Source organism: Lithobates pipiens, unplaced genomic scaffold, assembly GCF_037356315.1.
Source record: "Lithobates pipiens isolate NorthernLeopardFrog02 unplaced genomic scaffold, aLitPip1_a1.2 Scaffold_1, whole genome shotgun sequence".
Lineage (NCBI taxonomy): Eukaryota > Metazoa > Chordata > Amphibia > Anura > Ranidae > Lithobates > Lithobates pipiens.
Genome location: NW_027507685.1, coordinates 78,265,599 through 78,283,821, shown reverse-complemented (window position 1 = coordinate 78,283,821; position 18,223 = coordinate 78,265,599). Strand labels below are relative to the sequence as shown.

General features: G+C 45.9%; 1 protein-coding gene across 1 annotated transcript in view; it reads right to left on the bottom strand.

Moving 5' to 3' along the window:
- Window positions 1–5,750: 5,750 nt before the first annotated feature.
- Window positions 5,751–18,223, bottom strand: part of ABHD16A (abhydrolase domain containing 16A, phospholipase) — a gene marked incomplete in the record, with an annotated part of 96,222 nt that continues 83,749 nt past the window's right edge. Inside the window, 1 exon segment of the mRNA XM_077460436.1 lies at window positions 5,751–8,007. Coding sequence (XP_077316562.1) covers window positions 7,924–8,007 — 84 coding nt within the window.

Genomic DNA, 18,223 nt, shown 5'->3' with positions numbered 1-18,223 from the left:
TATGCTCCCAGCACTGCACTGTAGCTGTCTTTTGGCTATAGAGCGGTCGGCAAGTGGTTAAAGTGTAACTAAAGCCAAAACGTTGTTTTCATTTTGGATAGAGTAAGGGAGGGTTATAACCCGTAACTTTTTTTGGCCATCTGTGTCCTATTGGGGAGATTTACGTTCACTTCCTGTCCCATAACCAAACTGAAAGTGAGAGTAAATCCCTGCAAATTAAAGCAGGGTTCCAGCTGTTTGTTTTTTTTAAAACACCCCGTGTTGTTTGCTACTAATGCTATGACAAACGGGATTAGTAGTTAATGTAGGTTTCCTAAATGTTGTCTTTTTAAAAAAAATGACTTTGTTATCTCCACCGAGGATGCTCCCATCTTCAGTGTGGGCTTCTGAAGCCCACTGGTATCTTCTTTTGGGATACGGTGCTGCTGGCTATCCAGCATGCACCTCCGGATCTTTCACATGCGCGGTGCATACAAAGCATGGCGTATTCATTGAAGCGGAGGATGCCCATTTGATTAATGACACTCATATCCCAGGAGCCTATGGGCGGACGGATATGATGTGCCTCGCCACAGTGAGATAATGCAGAAGAGGAAGGATTTACAAGAAAAAAAATAAGGCATGGGAGTTGATAAAATGCCTGGAACTCCACTTTAACACCCCTTTCACACCAGGGCATTTTGCAGGCGCTATAGCGTTAGAAATAGCGCCTGCAATCCGCCCTAAAGAAGCTGCACCGTTGCGTGTAGTGTGAAAGCCTGAGGGCTTTCACACTACAGCGGTGCGCTGGCAGGACGTCAGAAAAAAGTCCTGCCAGCAGCTTCTTTGGAGCGGTGAAGGAGCGGTGCATTTACCGCTCCTCCACCGCTGCTCCCCATTAAAGCGGCGCTGTAATACCGCCGGCAAAACGCCGCTATTGCGGCGTATTGCCGGCGGTTTTAACCCTTTTGAGGCAGCTAGCGGGGGTAAAAGCGCCCCGCTAGCGGCCGAAATGCGTCGCAAATCCGGCGGTAAAACGCCGCTAAAAATATCGGCGTTTTACCGCCGACGCTATGGGCGGTGTGGTGTGAAAGGGGTCTAAGGGAAAATCTCTTGGGGGGTCCCCCTACTAGGTCACTAGAATTAATGTTCCCATTGGAAGATTCTCCCTCTATTACTGTTCTAGGATTTTCTTTTACTTTCACTGCTAAAAGGTAAACAGGACTAACAGAGAGGGACTCCCTAACAAGGGCACAGACAGCAATAAAAACTGACAGGTGTTCTAATCCCTCTCCTCTCTATTCAAAACTAAAAAAATAAAACGTTTTGCCTTTAGTTACACGAGGCTAAGTTCACACTATTGCGATGTGGATGCGGATTTTTCCAGCATCCAATTCGCATGTCAGGAGATTGTGAGCCGTTTCACACATCTGCACATCAGCTCAGTTGCCAATTGCACAGGTGCTCTGTGCATCTTTTGGTCCGTTTTTCAGGTCTGAATTCGGACCTGGAATGGTGAATGGAGACGCACTGCACTCCTGATGTGAGCCGGAGCATGCTGCAGTGTGAACCCAGCCATAACTTCCATGGGCTACCAATCATTAATGCACGACATAACACGTGTTATTGCACCACAAATGGGTAAGGGGCAGTTACACTAAAGTGTAATGGGAATACAATGCATGATATATTGCATGTAACATGCATTATTGCATTGCAGTATTTTTCCTTTAAAATGGTACTTCAACGCATGGTAGTGCCTTGTGATACATTACTGAAAAGGGTTATGTGTAATTTTTGGCATTATAGGGTGCGTTGGCAGCTCGTTCATGGACTGCCTTAATGCAACATGTGTTAACGGCGCACTGAAATAGGCACTTAATATTTCCTATTGTCATAACAAAGCAACATGGCAAATTATATTTAACATAGTCTTGCACTTTGTTACTGTGCATTTACACCCCAGTAGAAGGTACTCTTGGAGGATCTTGTTTTGTATACAGCTGTATGTCATTGTTCAATGTCTTTAGTGTGAATTCCATATTATCTGAGGGAGTACAACCAGTTCCTATACAGCAAAGGCTACTGCAACTAATGCAACTACCACATCTAAGGGCTGGTAAGCTGCAATATATGACATTTTTGTTCTTGATTTTAGATAAACTTTAATTGCATAATTAAATACGTTGTTTGTAGACTCACACCCATTCTTAGAAGTGTATAGTATATCCAGGACAGGCTTGATGTGGTTACAGATTGAGTAATCAACTCAAACATTCCCACGGGGAGTAAAATATTCACTGAAGACACCATGTGGTCAATGCTGGTACAACAGGTATCATTTTTCTTAGACAACTGACAGGCTGAAGAAAGTGCACAGAATAGCTCTAGCGTCCTCAGGTGGTATTTTAAAAGAACCGGTCATGTAAATGCCAACAATTGGCTTTAATATTATCGAGTGCACTCTAATAAGGTGCATTGTGAATCCTCTTTGTACCCATTGCTAGGGTACCCCTGCTAGGAGAAAGTGGAAAAATTAAAGCTGGTTGCATCCTCACTATGGGATCATGGAGGTTAAAGTGACACCCCCCCCCATGCAGAAGGAAACAGTACCAGACTCCACCTTTGCATGCCATGCATTAGGCTTAGTGCACGTCAAAGATTTTTTTTTTTAGCGATAGGCTCTCTCTTTAAAAAAAAAAAAAAAAAAAAAAAAAAGGATAATCAGGAGATGGTGGAGGCAAAGTTTTTGGTCATATGCACTTTATTATATCTTATTGCATTTGTAAGTCATGTGCATGTCATTCTGTGTAAGGGATGCCAAAAAAATGGAATGGTATAGAGAGCAGGTGGTAGAGCGGATTCTTGATTCGAATGATCTTGGAGTTATCATGTTTAAAGTAGTACTCTATAGAATAAATACAGGTTTACTCTGTCAAAAGATTTTAGTTCTGTACAGTCAGTCTTGATAGTTATACACTTCTGCCACACTGCATAGCTAGGCAGGTGACAAACTTTAAAAGTAAGCCAGACTTGGCTTTAAGGGCCCATGAACATTTTTGCGGTGCTTTAACATAAGTAGTATTAATGCCCAATACAAATTTTGTTTGGGTCAAGCTGGCCAAAACAAACAATTTACTGATTGCCACACCCACTGTCAGTGCTGTATATAAACCAGGGGTCTCAAACTGGTGGCCCTCCAGATGTTGCGAAACTACAAGTCCCATCATGCCATTGCTTTTGGGAGTCTTGCTCTTAACTGTCAGCCTTGCAATGCCTCATGGGACTTGTAGTTTTTCAACAGCTGGAGGACCACCAGTTTGAGACCTCTGATATAAACCGTATGGTGGCTCAGCTACATACTGTACACAGCACTGTGTTCAGGCAATGGTACGGGGACTTCCCATTTGCTGTTGGAAAAAAATTGAGTTGGGCTGTGGGATACTCAGCCATTCACAGGAAACTTTGTATTTTCATGAATGAATGTAGGACACACCCATGCATTGGATAGAAGACAATCAGCAACTCCATACATGCTCTTCCATAAGTCCAAATTCTGTGAACAAGGCCATTATGGCTGAAATGTGTCAACATCTGCTTTACATACTGTATTTATTGTTTATGGCATTACAATCAATTTGGATTTATTGAAGAGCATGTATGGAGTTGCGGATTGTCTTCTATCCATTTACTTTGTTAGCAGCTGAACAACTGCACATCCTGCACCCAACAGTTAGGAGGATCTCTACATAATCTGGGGTAGCAGCACCTTTTTCTTTTGAGACCCATGTGACACATTCACATTTCTGCATTTTCTGCCAGCGAGTTTTTTGGAAAGGGTCAAGGACTTTTTATGCCCACAGCAGAGTTTTTGGTTCCACAGACTTCAATGGAAACGCATCAAAAAAGCGCTGCTTGCATTTTTGATGCATTCTTCTGCGTTTTTGCTGGTTACTCCTGCATGACAACAGACACCTCCCAAAAAACATAAAATACATTGGGAAATTGAATCAACCGCAACCTGCATTAGGTGTGAACTAGGCCTAAGTGCTCTTTCACGTGGGTGGTTCGCCCAACGAACTCCGCCTTTCTCAGCAGGGGTAGGGGAAAATAGATTCGCTGTTCGGACACAGACCTGTCAGAGCCCCGCTCTCCTCTATGGGGAAATCGGATTAAAAAAAAAAAAAAAAAAAAAAAAAAAAAAATCGGGACCGCCTGTCCGTTTTCATCCAATCTTCCAGACGGATGGAAAATAGGGTGACCATCTGTCTGGCTTTTATGGACAGGATTGGATGTCAGCAGACATGTTAGCGCTCCTGAGAATTGAATGGAGTGTCTGATCAGGTCCACCTGAAAAACTGACAGGAGGACCTGATCAGAAAGCCAGTGTGAAAGGGGCCGAAGGCTTCCTCACACAGCTCTGTATACTGTATGCTGCTGATGCTACATCCAGATTATATGGAGCCGACAGTGGCCATGCATCTATTAGTAAAGGAAATTATTTGGAGAAAGCTGGCCCACACAGACTACTTCGAGTGATAGCAAAGCTCGAGTTAGGCTTTAAAGCAGAAGTAAACCCATCCATAAAACAGTTTCATTTCTAGCACGTGCCGAAAATGTAACACTTCCATTGGCTGTGCTCTCAACCAAACTGTCAAACCATCCAATGGCTGGTGTCATAACTGATCACATGTGCAGCATCATGGCAGTTGTATATTAAACAGAGGCCAAGAACTTTCTTGGTTGAAAATGATAGGGGGGGTTCCTTACATTTTAATGCAACATAGGTGTGTTGAGAGTGCCATTCAAAAGGGAATAGCACTGTAACACAGGTCACTGCAATTCAGAAGTGTAAAGGAACCCCAAGGCCTCGTTTAGGCTTGTGGTTGGAGCCAACAGCCATCCTGCTTAAGCTGCAACAGCGGCAGACGGCAGTGTTTACATATCATGCCCATGGCAAAGTTGACCTGACCACAAACACCCCACAACTGTGTGCAATGCACACGGTTGCGGCATATTTATCAGAGGAAAAATGGGGTTAAAACATACAGTATGGAGGCACTGAATCACTTCTTCACTGCCCATCAGTAACCTCCGGAGCGTGATTAGGCTTCAGAGACTAGAGAGATTTAGACGCAGGTCTAACTCTATCCTAAACGTTTCCAAGGTGACAACACTGAACTTCAGTAACCTTGTGGTGCTTATCTGCATTTAAAGCATTCTTTGTGGTCCCCTTGTAAATTCCAGGCAGTACACCTCGACTGTACTCCGGTTCAGATTATGCCTTACCCCATACTAACACTAAACCAACCCCCTGTCAATCTACACTCAAATGCCAGACCATTCAAAGGTAGAATCATTTGTTAGTTGAATGACAGAGCAGAATTTAGGAGGTGAGGCTTTATCCTAACCTGGCCAGAATTCATGACTCCATGTACAGCCTAGGGCCCAAAGTGCCCCACAAGGATACAGGAATCAATTTGAAGGATAACACAGGCATTTGCAGTGCATTACAAGGTGATCTGGAATGTGTAATTCCCTTTCAGTCTTGGCTCATGATGTATAGTAACCCAAAGCAATGAAATCATGCTAATACCAGAAGATCGTTTTTAATGGGCTGCTCTTTGCCTTATTAAATACCCCCATCAGTTTCTCTAGGTGTAGGATATAACAATCTATTCCAGATCACGACCGCAGACAACACATGGTGACATAATTGATTCTGCATGATGTACCCCATCTTCCATATCCAACACACACAAGGCTTGTAGTGGAAAGAACACCTAGGAATTTATTAAAAATAATCTATAACCACCAAACGATGACAACATGCACATGATTACTGAGAGAGTAAAAGCCAAAACTGCCATATCACATAATGGAATGTTAGACGAATGTGAAATGATAGATATGACACTTGAAAGTAAAGTGCAGTTACCAAGAGCAACCAATCAGAATTCATTTTTCATTGATGTGAAAGGTAAAACAGTTGCTATGGCTTAATGCACACTGCTGCTCTTGAAAAACAAATAGAACAAACTTGTTTGCAGAACTTGACATTTCTCATCATTGCTTTGTTTCACCCTCATACCTATACTGGCCTTTGAAGAGCAGCAACTCTGAAAAACCAAAAATACAGTAATCACTTTGCATGCTGAATGTAAAGGGACTACACTGGTACAGACGATGGCTTGTGAACTTCACACCAGGTTATAATTCCATGTAAAACATGTTTTTGATGCATTCTAGTGCTTTGTTTTGATGCTTTTCAATGTATTTTTCCACCCAAAGTGTACTGGGCTTTTTTTTTTTTGCTTAATTTATTACAGTTCCTTATATAGTGCCGTCAATGTACACAGCCCTTTTACATATATATTGTACATTCCCATCAGTCCCTGCCCTCAAGGAGCTTCCAATCTGAAAGTTCCGAACTCGCATTCATACATACACACACTAATTTAGAGAGGAGCCAGCCAATTAATGTCTTTGGAGTGTGGGAGGAAACCCACACAGGCACAGGGAGAACATGAAAACGACAGCTAGGTAGTGCCACAGGTTGAGAGTTTCAATGCACTTAGATGCATTCCAGTGTGGCTTTGCCATGTTCCAGTACAATTCTGTGCAGAAAAAAAAAAATGCAGCATATTCTTTTTTTTTTCACTGCACTGAAATTTACCACACTGATGTGAACTAGGCCATTGCAACCTATACACCCTACTGTCCATGCATTTTTGATGCAGAAAAAAAAACAAACACATTGGACTGCATCTGGTGTGAACCCGCCCCAAGGGTCAACGCACAACCCACCCAACTTCCTCTCTCTGATGTTCTTCACTCTGTGTTTATTTGTAGTTTTACATGGCATCATAGTCTAGTATGCAGCTCACAAGTTTGCCCATTTATAGCAACTGATTTCAAGTAAATGGTGGTCAAGTGAACCTGGCTCTGATCTACTAAAATATAAAGGGAGGCAAGGTGAACCCACAAACATTCAAATCAAGAGAAGTAGCTCATAATTTTCCCCAATTTTCTTGGCAGTTGGATATTTGGAGGTTCACTTTAGCAAATCAGGCCCATGTTGTACAGAAGTTGTTGCATGATGCTACAGCTTAGCTGTGAAAGGAGAATCTTCCAAGATGCCCAGCTCTGCTGTCAGGGCAGTACAGTGACTTGTGCATTTTGCATTGGCCTTTTTTCCCACGAGATTCCTTATTCAGTAAGTGTTCAACTACCTTGTGCACTCAATCCCTCTACCAATCAATAGCGTTTGGGAGTGACCATGCTGTGCAGATGGTTAGCCTCATTGGTTGAACTGCAGGACACTTTGCTGTAGTTTACACCAGATCTTTTTTATCCAGAATTTCTGATCCATTCTGATAACAGCATAGACTGATCATGCAGCTACAAGAAAACAATAAAATCTTTATAAGGAATCTACATACAGCTTGCAAGACCCACTTGAGCTGGATCACAGCTTCTGGAAACAAACAGGCAGCTATGACAGTACGAGAACACAAAACAGATCCTAGTGCATATTACTGGCATTTCTTTGCAGCATTTTCCTGTATTCAATTTCTAAAATTAGAACCAAACTAAAAAGGTCGGCATGGCAGGGACATCATTGTAGACGCAAAAGAACAGCCAGTGGTTTAGCTCCATGCCTCAACAGTGACAAACTAATTATACAAGCAGTATTCACATTTTAATAGCGTTTTTTTTTTGAAAATATCGCAGGATGACATTACACTCTTTCCTGCTCAACAAAAGTCCATTAAAAAAAAAGAAGACATCCGAAGAGGTATGAGAGTTGGGTGGAGAGGCGACCATCTTTAATTCATTGGTGTTAGCTGCCGTTCACGAGGAGCGGAGAATGATATTAGGACAGCGATTGGGTGTAATCCATAGACATCAGAGTGTGTGGATGGTATAGAGGCATCAAGGGTATTATAGTGTCCAGGGCATGTGAAAGGCGCTAGCTGGGAGGGGAGTACAGTGCGTGGCTTCAAAGCTTCTCAGATGTTTCTGTGCCTAAAGAAAAAGCAAACCGGGTTATAAAAAAACACCACATAAGATTGTGCTTATACCTGAGCGAAGCTATAAAAGGTTTGTAGACACCCGTTCATCACACCTATATGAGCTTGTGGGACAGCCCATTCAAAAACCATGGGCATTAATACAGTACTGATATAAATAAGAAAACCTGGATCATAATCAATAAACAATTTGGTTTTCACCTTTAATTTCTTAGTGCCAAGGTCCTTTTACTGATGTCCTGCACCCCCTTCTATTATAGTTTCTGGGAGTGTTACTGCCTAACTGCATCTCTTTGAGTGACGGTACCCCTCATTTATCCAAATTTCAGCCTCTATGGTTTTGGAAGCTGTAAGATTTGTTGTTATCCTTCCTTTCCAATGGTGGGCAAATGCATTAATGCTTCCTAATATCTTACAACAGGGCCTGTATATCCGCGTGCCCACCCCCCCCCCCCCCCCCCAAAAAAAAATGGTGGTTTAAGCACCCTGCTTATGTGCCCCCCAAATGGTAGTTGAAGCACCCTGCTTAGTCCATTTGCGGAGCAAGGGTATATCTATGTTATTGAGTATAGTTTTTTTGTTTGGCAGTGGCATCCTGCACTGCCATTTGTAGTAAACTTGAACGTTCAATAAAAAATAAAAATAGGATTTTTTTGTACCATAAAATCCTTTTCTCTGTAATTCACTGACCGACACAGCTCCTCTCTAACTAAATGGGTTGTATAGCCTGCCATTAGGAGAAACTAGGCAAAATTGTTACACAATACACAGAACTTTAATCCCGCCCCAGGGGGGTAGGCCCCGTGCTATCAACCCTTCCCACTGCTCCTAGCAGCTTCGGTACGTCAACAAGCAGTAGAACATAGAAGAAAAAAAAAAAAAAAAAAAAAAAGGAGGGGTGGGTGCTGTGTCGGTCGGTGAATTACAGAGAAAAGGATTTTACGGTGAGTACAAAAAATCCTATTTTCTCTTATATTTACTGACCGACACAGCTCCTTTCTGTAACTAAATGGGACACCCCCAAGCAGTGCCAAATGAGGGGTGGGAAAAACAGCATAAAAACGTCATTCACTATGGCAAGTGAGAACTAGTGAAACTAAACCCACCAAAAAACAGCAGCGTGTGGAAAAACACCACTATATAACCGGGTATCCTCAACAGGAGTGATCCCCAAGACCGCAACATTGCGGAAGTAATGCAACAGTGCATTAACCAAAACAGTATGCGTTTTTTCGAAAAACCAGGAAAAAAATTCAATTGCAACTACATGGCCGCCTGCAAACTTTGCGGCCAAAACAGGCATCAGCCGATGCACTGATGTCTTCCTTGTAGAACTTGGTAAACGTATGGACAGACGACCAGGTCGCCGCCTTACACACCTGAGCGACAGACGCTTGGTGTCGGAAGGCCCATGATGTTCCGATTGCTCTTGTAGAGTGGGCCGCGACTGGAAAGGGAGGCACCTGCCCCTTCAAGGCGTAGGCTTGGACTACAATCTGTCTGATCCACATGGAAATGGTGGCCGACGAGACCGCCATGCCCTTCTGAGGACCAGCCACTGAAACAAACAGCAAGTCTGACTTCCGAAAGGAAGCTGTGGCAGACAAGTACACCTTCAGAGCCCTAACCACATCTAGAGCGTGAAGGGCCACCTCCTAGGGTGCTTCAAGCTTAGGACACAATGATGGCAATACAATATCCTCATTGATATGAAAGGCCGAACCACTTTCGTTAGAAAGGACGGTTGCGGACGCAACACCACCTTATCCCTGTGGATGACCAGATAAGGCGACTTTGCAGGACAAGGCCGCCAGTTCCGAAACCCTCCTGGCCGATGTGATGGCCACTAGAAAGACCACCTTCTGTGAAAGGGTCAGCAGAGGAATCTCCCTGATATCCTCAAACAGTGGCTTCTGAAGCGCTGACAACACCAGGTCAAAATCCCACGGAGGTAACGGACGACGCACCGGAGGGACTACATGTCGCACCCCCTGCGCAAAGGTGCTCACTAATGAGCGAGATGCCAGGGGGCTTTGAAAAAAAAAAAAAAAAAAAAAAAAAAAAAAAGACAGCCAGAGCTGAAATCTGCCCCTTGATGTGCTCAACGCCAACCTCTGGTCTACACCTTGCTGAAGAAACAGCAGGATCCTGGATATAGAGAAGGAGCGCGGATGCCACCCTTTATCCTCACACATGGAGATGTAGGTCTTCCAAGTACGATGGTATATCTTCCTGGAAGAAGATTTCCGCGCCCTCAGCATAGTTGGAATCACCAAGTCCAACAGAGCCCGGTTCCTCATTACCTGGCTTTCAATAGCTAGGCCGTTAAAGCCAGCGATGGTAAAGCAGGGTGAAGGATTGGACCTTGAGATAGGAGGTCCTCTCTCAACGGCAGTCGCCAGGGAGCGTCTGCCACCAGGCGCACATGGTCTGCTTACCAGGCCCGTTGAGGCCAATCTGGGGCAATCAGGAGTACTGGAATCCCCTGGGCTTCCACTCTGCGAAGCAGACGTGGCAACAGTTTTAGCGGAGGAAAGGCGTAGATCAGCTTGCACTGATCCCACGGAGCCACCAGCGCGTCCGACGCGTCTGCCCACGGATCTCTTGTCCTGGACATGAATCTCGGCACCTTCCGATTGAGCCGGGAGGCCAATAGATCCTTATCTGGTGTGCCCCATTTCAGGCACAGCAGCCTGAATATCTCCCGATGCAATGCCCATTCTCCTGGGTCCAGCATCTGTCGACTCAGATAGTCCGCCTGCCAATTTTCCACCCCTGGGATGTAAATGGCCGACAGGGCCCGAACGTGTCGCTCTGCCCACCAAAGTATGTGAGCGACCTTCCGAGCAGCGGCTGAGCTTCTTGTTCCCCCTTGGTGATTTATGTATGCCACGGCCATGGCCTTGTCTGACTGACTGTATCGGACGCCCTTGAAGACACGTCGACCACGTGTAGAGGCACAGCCTGATCGCTCTCAATTTGAGCAGATTGATCGGCAACTCCGATTCTTCCATCGACCAGAGGCCCCGAGCTGACTGAATCCCCATCACTCCACCCCAGCCGGACAGACTGGCATCCGTAGTGACCACCACCCATTTCAGAGGAAGGAACGATTTTCCGGACTGAATGACCGGGGACCTCAACCACCAGATCAGGGAGCCCCTGACTGGCTGGCTCACCTGGATCTGCTGATCCAGGGACAACAGATTTGTCACATTTTGTCAAGATCTCCTTCTACAGGACTCTGGTGTGGAACTGGGCATAAGGTACTGCCTCGAAGGAGGCTACCATGAGTCCCAGCACTCGCATGCAAAAGCGGAGTGATGACCACTTGCGGTTCATCAGTAGTTTGACCGCAGATCTGAGAGTCAGCAATTTGTCTGAGGGGAGAAAAACCCTTGCTTCCCTGGAGTCCAATAGTAACCCCAGGTACTCCAGATGCTGAGTTGGTACCACCACCGACTTCTTTAGGTTCAACAGCCACCCAAATGCTTGCAGGGACTGCAAGGTGATCGCCACATCCTCCTCCAATTCTGAGGCAGAAGAAGATCTCAGGAGGAGATCGTCTACGTAACCCACGATCGCGATCCCACGGTGTCTCAACAACGCCAACACTGGAGCTAGTACTTTGGCATCAGCCTCCCGAGTCTTTACCAGGCCAAAAGGAAGAGCCACAAACTGGTAGTGGGCTTCCCTGACTGCCAAAAGCAGACACTTTTGATGCCGAAGGCATATGGGTATGTGCAGGTAGGCATCCTGAATGTCCAAGGACGCCAGGAAGTCCCCTTGATGGAGTGCAGCGACTACTGAGCGAACTGATTCCATTCTGAACCTCTGCACTTTTACAAAGTTACTTTTAGGTCCAATATTGGACGTACCCCTTCCTTCTTGGGAACCACAAACAGATTTGAGTATAACCCCTAGAAGCCTTCCAATTCCGGAACCGGTACAATCACCCCCTGATTCAGCAAGTCCCTCACCGCCCCTAACAGGGCCTCCCGGCGAACCTGGGACACGGGTATGCTGGAGGGAAAGAATCTGTTTGGCGACCAAGAGAGAAACTATCTTGTAACCTGTGGTAATCAGATCGCAGACCCATTGGTCTGATAACCGTGAGGTCCAACGGGCTGCAAACTCCCGAAGATGACCCCCCACCCGAGACATGGGTGGGGGCAAACCTTCATGCAGTAGCACTTTTGTTCGCAAGCTTGTTAGGCTTGCGGTTCCAGGGAAGCTTCTGACCGTCCTGTCGGGCTGGGGTAATTTCGCCGAAGCACCGGGCGGACGAAAAAGCCACTTGTGAGCGGAAAAGGAGGGCCCTTGCCTGCGGCATGGCTCCTTAGCCTTCCTGGCCTGTGGGAGTAGTGTACTCTTACCACCCATGGCATTTTTAAAAATGTCATCCAACGAGGCTCCAAAGAGCCGTTCGCCAAGGAAGGGAAGATCCGTCAGGGCTTTCTTGGATGCCTGGTCAGCAGACCAGCATTTCAGCCAAATGAGGCGCCTCAGCATCACGGCTGACACGGAGGCCCTGGATAGCAGAGGGAGAGTATCCAGGGCCGCATCACAAACGTACTTAAGGCCATGCACTAGTTGGTCCGCTAGCTCCACGCAGACAGGGGAGGCATTCTGCTCTCCCAATTCGCGGTGCAAAAGTTTTGCCCACTTAGTCAGTGTCTGCGACACCAGTGCGGATGCCAGTACAGGTCGCACGGCTGACCCCACAACTGTAAACAAGGGACGAGCCACTGCTTTGGCCTTCCTGTCCGTGGGATCCTTGAATGCAGGAGTCCCCTCAACCGGGATTGTTGTTACGTTATTTAACCTAGATACTGGGGGGTCCACGACCGGAGGAGCCGACCACTTTTTGAGAAGGCTTTCCTTAAAGGGGTAATGCACCGCCAAATTTTTGGGGACCGAAAAGGTCCGTTGCGGGCGACCCCATTCCCTGTAGATGAATTTGTCAAAATAAGTCAAATACGGGAATACCTTAGGTGAATGTGCTGGCTTGCGGGGCCCAAAGGGGACCGGTACATCAGCAGAGGAATCCGCTGGCTCCTGAATCTTCAGGGTATCACGCACAGCTGAAATAAGTGCTCCAACAAGCGCCTTGTAGCGCCCGGATGGGTCAGAGCAGGGGTCTCCAGGCGCAGCAGGGCCTGAGTCTGCATCAGAGCTCTCCCCAGAGGACGGGGGGGGGGGGGAAGCAGGGGCCTCTTACGTGCACCTTTCCTGCAACGTGACCCCTCTATCTTAGCGACATAGGAGTCGAGGACCGCCGTCAGGGTGTCCATGCGCACCGCGCTAACTGCAGGTGACCCAGTTGCTATAGCCTGGATTTCGGGGGAAGAAACACCAGTTTCTGAAGCCATGCTGACCCTAGCCTGTCTGCCACCTGCAAGGCGACTTAGAACAGTGAAGGTCCCACCCTCCTGCTGCTGCCGCGTGGGGGGATGGGGTGGGGGTTACTTAGCACTATAATTACTACCCTGGGGCTGTGATAGCCACAGCAGTGCCTGTAGTCCCTAGGAGGTTCCCAGTTGCAGAGAGGAGAAAACTGTCAGCAGCAGCAGCTCCCACCAGCAGTGCAACGATCTGCAGAGCAGCTTCAGCGTTCAGTAAAGAGCCATCCAGCGTCCTGCACACACAAAGTGGATACAGGAAGCAGCAAGAGAAAGCACATGTAATGCTGCCACAAGAGGCCAGCTGTGAAAAAAGCGCTCAGGCTTTAAGAAAATGGCCGCCAATGTAATCAATAGGAATCCTAAAGAAAATGGCTGCTGAAGCTCACCAGGGGAATTTATAGCTTTCCCAAATGCAAGATGGCCACCGGAACAACCTCCATAAACAGGTTTTGGGACCCCCAGACCTGGACCAGGACCAACACCAGCCGCACAGACCCCCACAGGTGAGAAACAGTGACACACACACACACACACACACCGCCTGCAGCCACCCCCCCTCAGAGGGGGGAAGGAGGGGTGATAGGGACTTGGGAGAGAAGATAGGGAGGCGAGGTGGCCCCCGAATCAACCCCCCATGGAATGCCCAGCTGCTCACCCCACCGAAGCAAGGAGAGCCGTACTTACCAGTCCTGAAGAGCTGGGAGAGATTCCATCACAGACCCACTCCTGCACAGTTACAGGGTGGCTGCTGGCCTCGGTATACTGTGATCCAGACATCAGTAGCCCAGTCATATGTATAACCCGGAGCATTGAAGCTTACCAACCACCTCTGGAGCTGAGGCATGTCATGGCCTGCCGAGCCTTAGCTGCGGCCTGCTCACTCTCGATGGCCGGACTGGAGAGACTACAAGGATATCATTAACCAGCCTGTCACCCAGCTGGCAGTTGATAGAAGATCACATGATCTTTCATCTTGCACAAAAAGCAACAAACCTGCAGCAAAAATATGGACCAAGAGGCTCGTAAGGTTTCCTAGGTAATTTTCCTTGCTAGGCAAAATAAAAACTGAAGCTACTAGGAGCAGTGGGAAGGGTTGATAGCACGGGGCCCGCCACCCTGGGGCGGGATTAAAGTTCTGTGTATTGTGTAACAATTTTGCCTAGTTTCTCCTAATGGCAGGCTATACAACCCATTTAGTTACAAAGAAAAGCTGTGTTGGTCGGTGAATATAAGAGAAAATATAATTTCTTAAAAAAAAAAAAAAAAACATGGATGTCTGTAATATGTGCATGTTCTGTATTCACAATGGACCTGCTCTTAATTCCTGATGTGCCTATGTCTCTGCCTTACTATTGACAGCCCTTTCCTATGTGCTGTTTTGTACTGAACAGACTGATTTTACAACCAACCATTCTGTGCATTATTTGATAAAACTTTTCTACCCGTTAAAAGAAAAATATTCAAACTCAATAGTTTGGAGGGATGACCGCATACTTTTATCCAATGTTGGTGTGATAATTGAGTGTGGACAAACTTTTGGCCCACATAAGGCAAGGCCAGGCCAGGCCAGCCATTTCTACTTTTATCATTTCGTAATTATAAAAAGTTTTCTTTATCCATTTTATGCATTTCACAAAATACTTCTTTGAAAATATATAAAGCCTGAAAAAGGGATGCAAGGCATCTATAAAGCTTGCATCATCTTTAATAACCCAACTCAGCCAATAAATGTAATCACTTAAACTACAAACTTTGTTAACTTTCCACTTAAAGTGACCCATTCTTTCTGATTTAACAAAACCTGTGTGCATAGAGGCTATAGTAAGTTATATAGGTGATGAAAGTCCCAATGAGCACAGTGGTCTCCAGCATCCATAAATAAGTTTGGAACCGCCAGGACTCTTCCTGGGACCGGGCCACCAGGCTAAACTGAGCAATCAGGGGGAGAAGGGCCTTATGAAGGTGACCAAGAACCCGCTGGTCACTCTGACAGAGCTCCAGCGTTTCTCTGTGGAGAGAGGAGAAACTTCCAGAACAACCATCCCTGTAGCACTCCACCAATCAGGCCTCTATGGTAGAGTGGCAAGACAGAAGCCACTCTTCAGTAAAAGGCACATGACAGCCTACCTGGAGTTTACCAAAAAGGCACCTGAAGGACTCTCAGACCATGAGAAACAAAATTCTCTGGTCTGATAAAACAAAGAGTGAATTATTTGCCCTGAATGGCAAGTGTCATGTCTAGAGGAAACCAGGCACCGCTCATCACCTGGCCAATACCATCCTTACAGTGAAGCATGATGGTAGCAGCATCATGCTGTGGGGATGTCTTTCAGTGGCAGGAACTGGGAGACTAGTCAGGATTGAGGGAAAGATGAATGCAGCAATGTACAGAGACATCCTTGATGAAAACCTGCTCCAGAGCACTTTGGACCTTAGACTGGGGTGAAGGTTCAACTTTCAACAGGACAACTCTGTGAATGTCCTTGAGTGGCCCAGCCAGAGCCCAGACTTGAACATCTCTGGAGAGATCTGAAAATGGCTGTGCACCGACGCTCTCCATCCAACCTGATGGGGCTTGAGAGGTCTTGCAAAGAAGAATAGGAGAAACTGCCCAAAAATAGGTGTGCCAAGCTTGTAGCATCATACTCAAAAAGACTTGAGGCTGTAAGGCCTCATGCACACGAGACGTTGTTAAACACGTGTTCAGAGGCAGTTGGACACTTTTTCAACTGCCCCTGGACTCATTCAATGTTATCCTGTGTGTCCATGTGCACAGTCTCGTTTTTTGCCATTTTTATGCAGTTGCGTTTAACCTAGTTTTTTCAGAAGCATAAAAATGGGTTCAGACGCAAACGTTTTCCACGTTTCAGACGCAAAACACCGGTACCGCATCTTGCCGCGCTTTCGTTTAGAAGCGTTTTTAAAGGGTGACCTATTTTTTTACATAAAAATTTTTTTAGAAATGATGACAAATGATGAAAAACCATTAAAAAAATATTTTAAACAATTGCAAGTGGACAATCCACAACTTGTGGCAAGTGACATGGCAAGTGGACAATCCACAACTTGTGGCAAGTGAAGTGGCAAGTGGACAATCCACAACTTGTGGCAGGTGACGTGGCAGGTGACGTGGCAAGTGGACAATCCACAACTTGTGGCAGGTGATGTGGATTGTCCACTTGCCATGTCACTTGCCACATCACCTGCCACAAGTTGTGGATTGTCCACTTGCCATGTCACTTGCCACAACTTGTGGCAGGTGACGTGGCAAGTGGACAATCCACAACTTGTGGCAGGTGACGTGGCAAGTGGACAATCCACAATTTGTGGCAGGTGACGTGGCAAGTGGACAATCCACAATTTGTGGCAGGTGACGTGGCAAATGGACAATCCACAACTTGTGGCAGGTGACGTGGCAGGCGGACAATCCACAACTTGTGGCAGGTGGACAATCCACAACTTGTGGCAGGTGACGTGGCAAGTGACGTGGCAAGTGGACAGTCCACAACTTGTGGCAGGTGACATGGCAAGTGGACAATCCACAACTTGTGGCAGGTGACGTGGCAAGTGATGTGACAAGTGGACAATCCACAACTTGTGTCAAGTGATGTGGCAAGCGACGTGGCAAGCGGACAATCCACAACTTGTGGCAGGTGACGTGGCAAGTGATGTGACAAGTGGACAATCCACAACTTGTGGCGGGTGATGTGGCAAGTGACATGCTAAATACAAGTACACTGCTGCTCTCACAGCTGCTGCTACTCACTCTGGTCTCACAAAATGGCTGAAATAGTTAATACTGTTTTTTTGAGCTTGGGGAGGGTCTATGATGTTAGCTTAACTAAACGCTTCTAGACGCAAACGCGGTAAAAATCGTGGCAAAACGGGCATTTCTAAACGCCGGTTTCAGCTTTTAAAAACATGCGTCCAGCAGAGTTTACACAGGTGTCTCGTGTGCATGAAGCCCAATTGGTGCCAAAGGTGCTTCAACAAAGTATTGAGCAAAGTATGTAAAATACTTACGTACATGTGATTTTTATTATTTTTTTTTAATAATAAATTTGCAAAAAAGTTAAACAAAATTATTTCACATTGTCATTATGTGATATAGTTTGTATCATTTTGAGGAAAATAATGAATTTAATCCATTTTGGAATAAGGCTGTAACATAACAAAATGTGGAAAAAGTGAAGCGCTGTGAATACTTTCTGGATGAACTGTATATACTTAAGTTTATGGGCATACTAACCTACTTGAAGCAGTTCAAATGCCCCTGTCAATTAATCCTGAATGCGCTCAGAAGCATCTCCAACCGATGTGAAACTTATGCCATCGACACAGACCCACAAGGGCGCACGATTTCAAAAGATCGTCCTGTTGCTAAAATTTATGATGCTGCAGCAAATGAAGTGTCCGGATTCCACTTCTCTGCCCTCATATTGGATCGGAGGCTCAGAAAACCAAAGAATTAGCATTGGAAAACGAGAATTCAGCAATGATAGCCTGGCTATTTCGCTCATGTTTCCTTCAATGTAGAATGTACTGATATGCACTTAGGCCCAATCTGCACAGTCCATTTTCCACAGCCGCACAGCACCACCACCACAGCACCATTTAGTCTGCAATTAACAGTCCATGACTGAACAATGCAGCGATTTACATTACAACACCATGACACTGACTGACCACATTTTATTATAGAAATTGTGAAAGATTTAAGGAATGCTTTTATGTGGCCAACACAAATAATCCTTAGTTTTATAGGTGCTTAGGTTTGCAATGAATCAGACTAATGTGTGCTTCTGA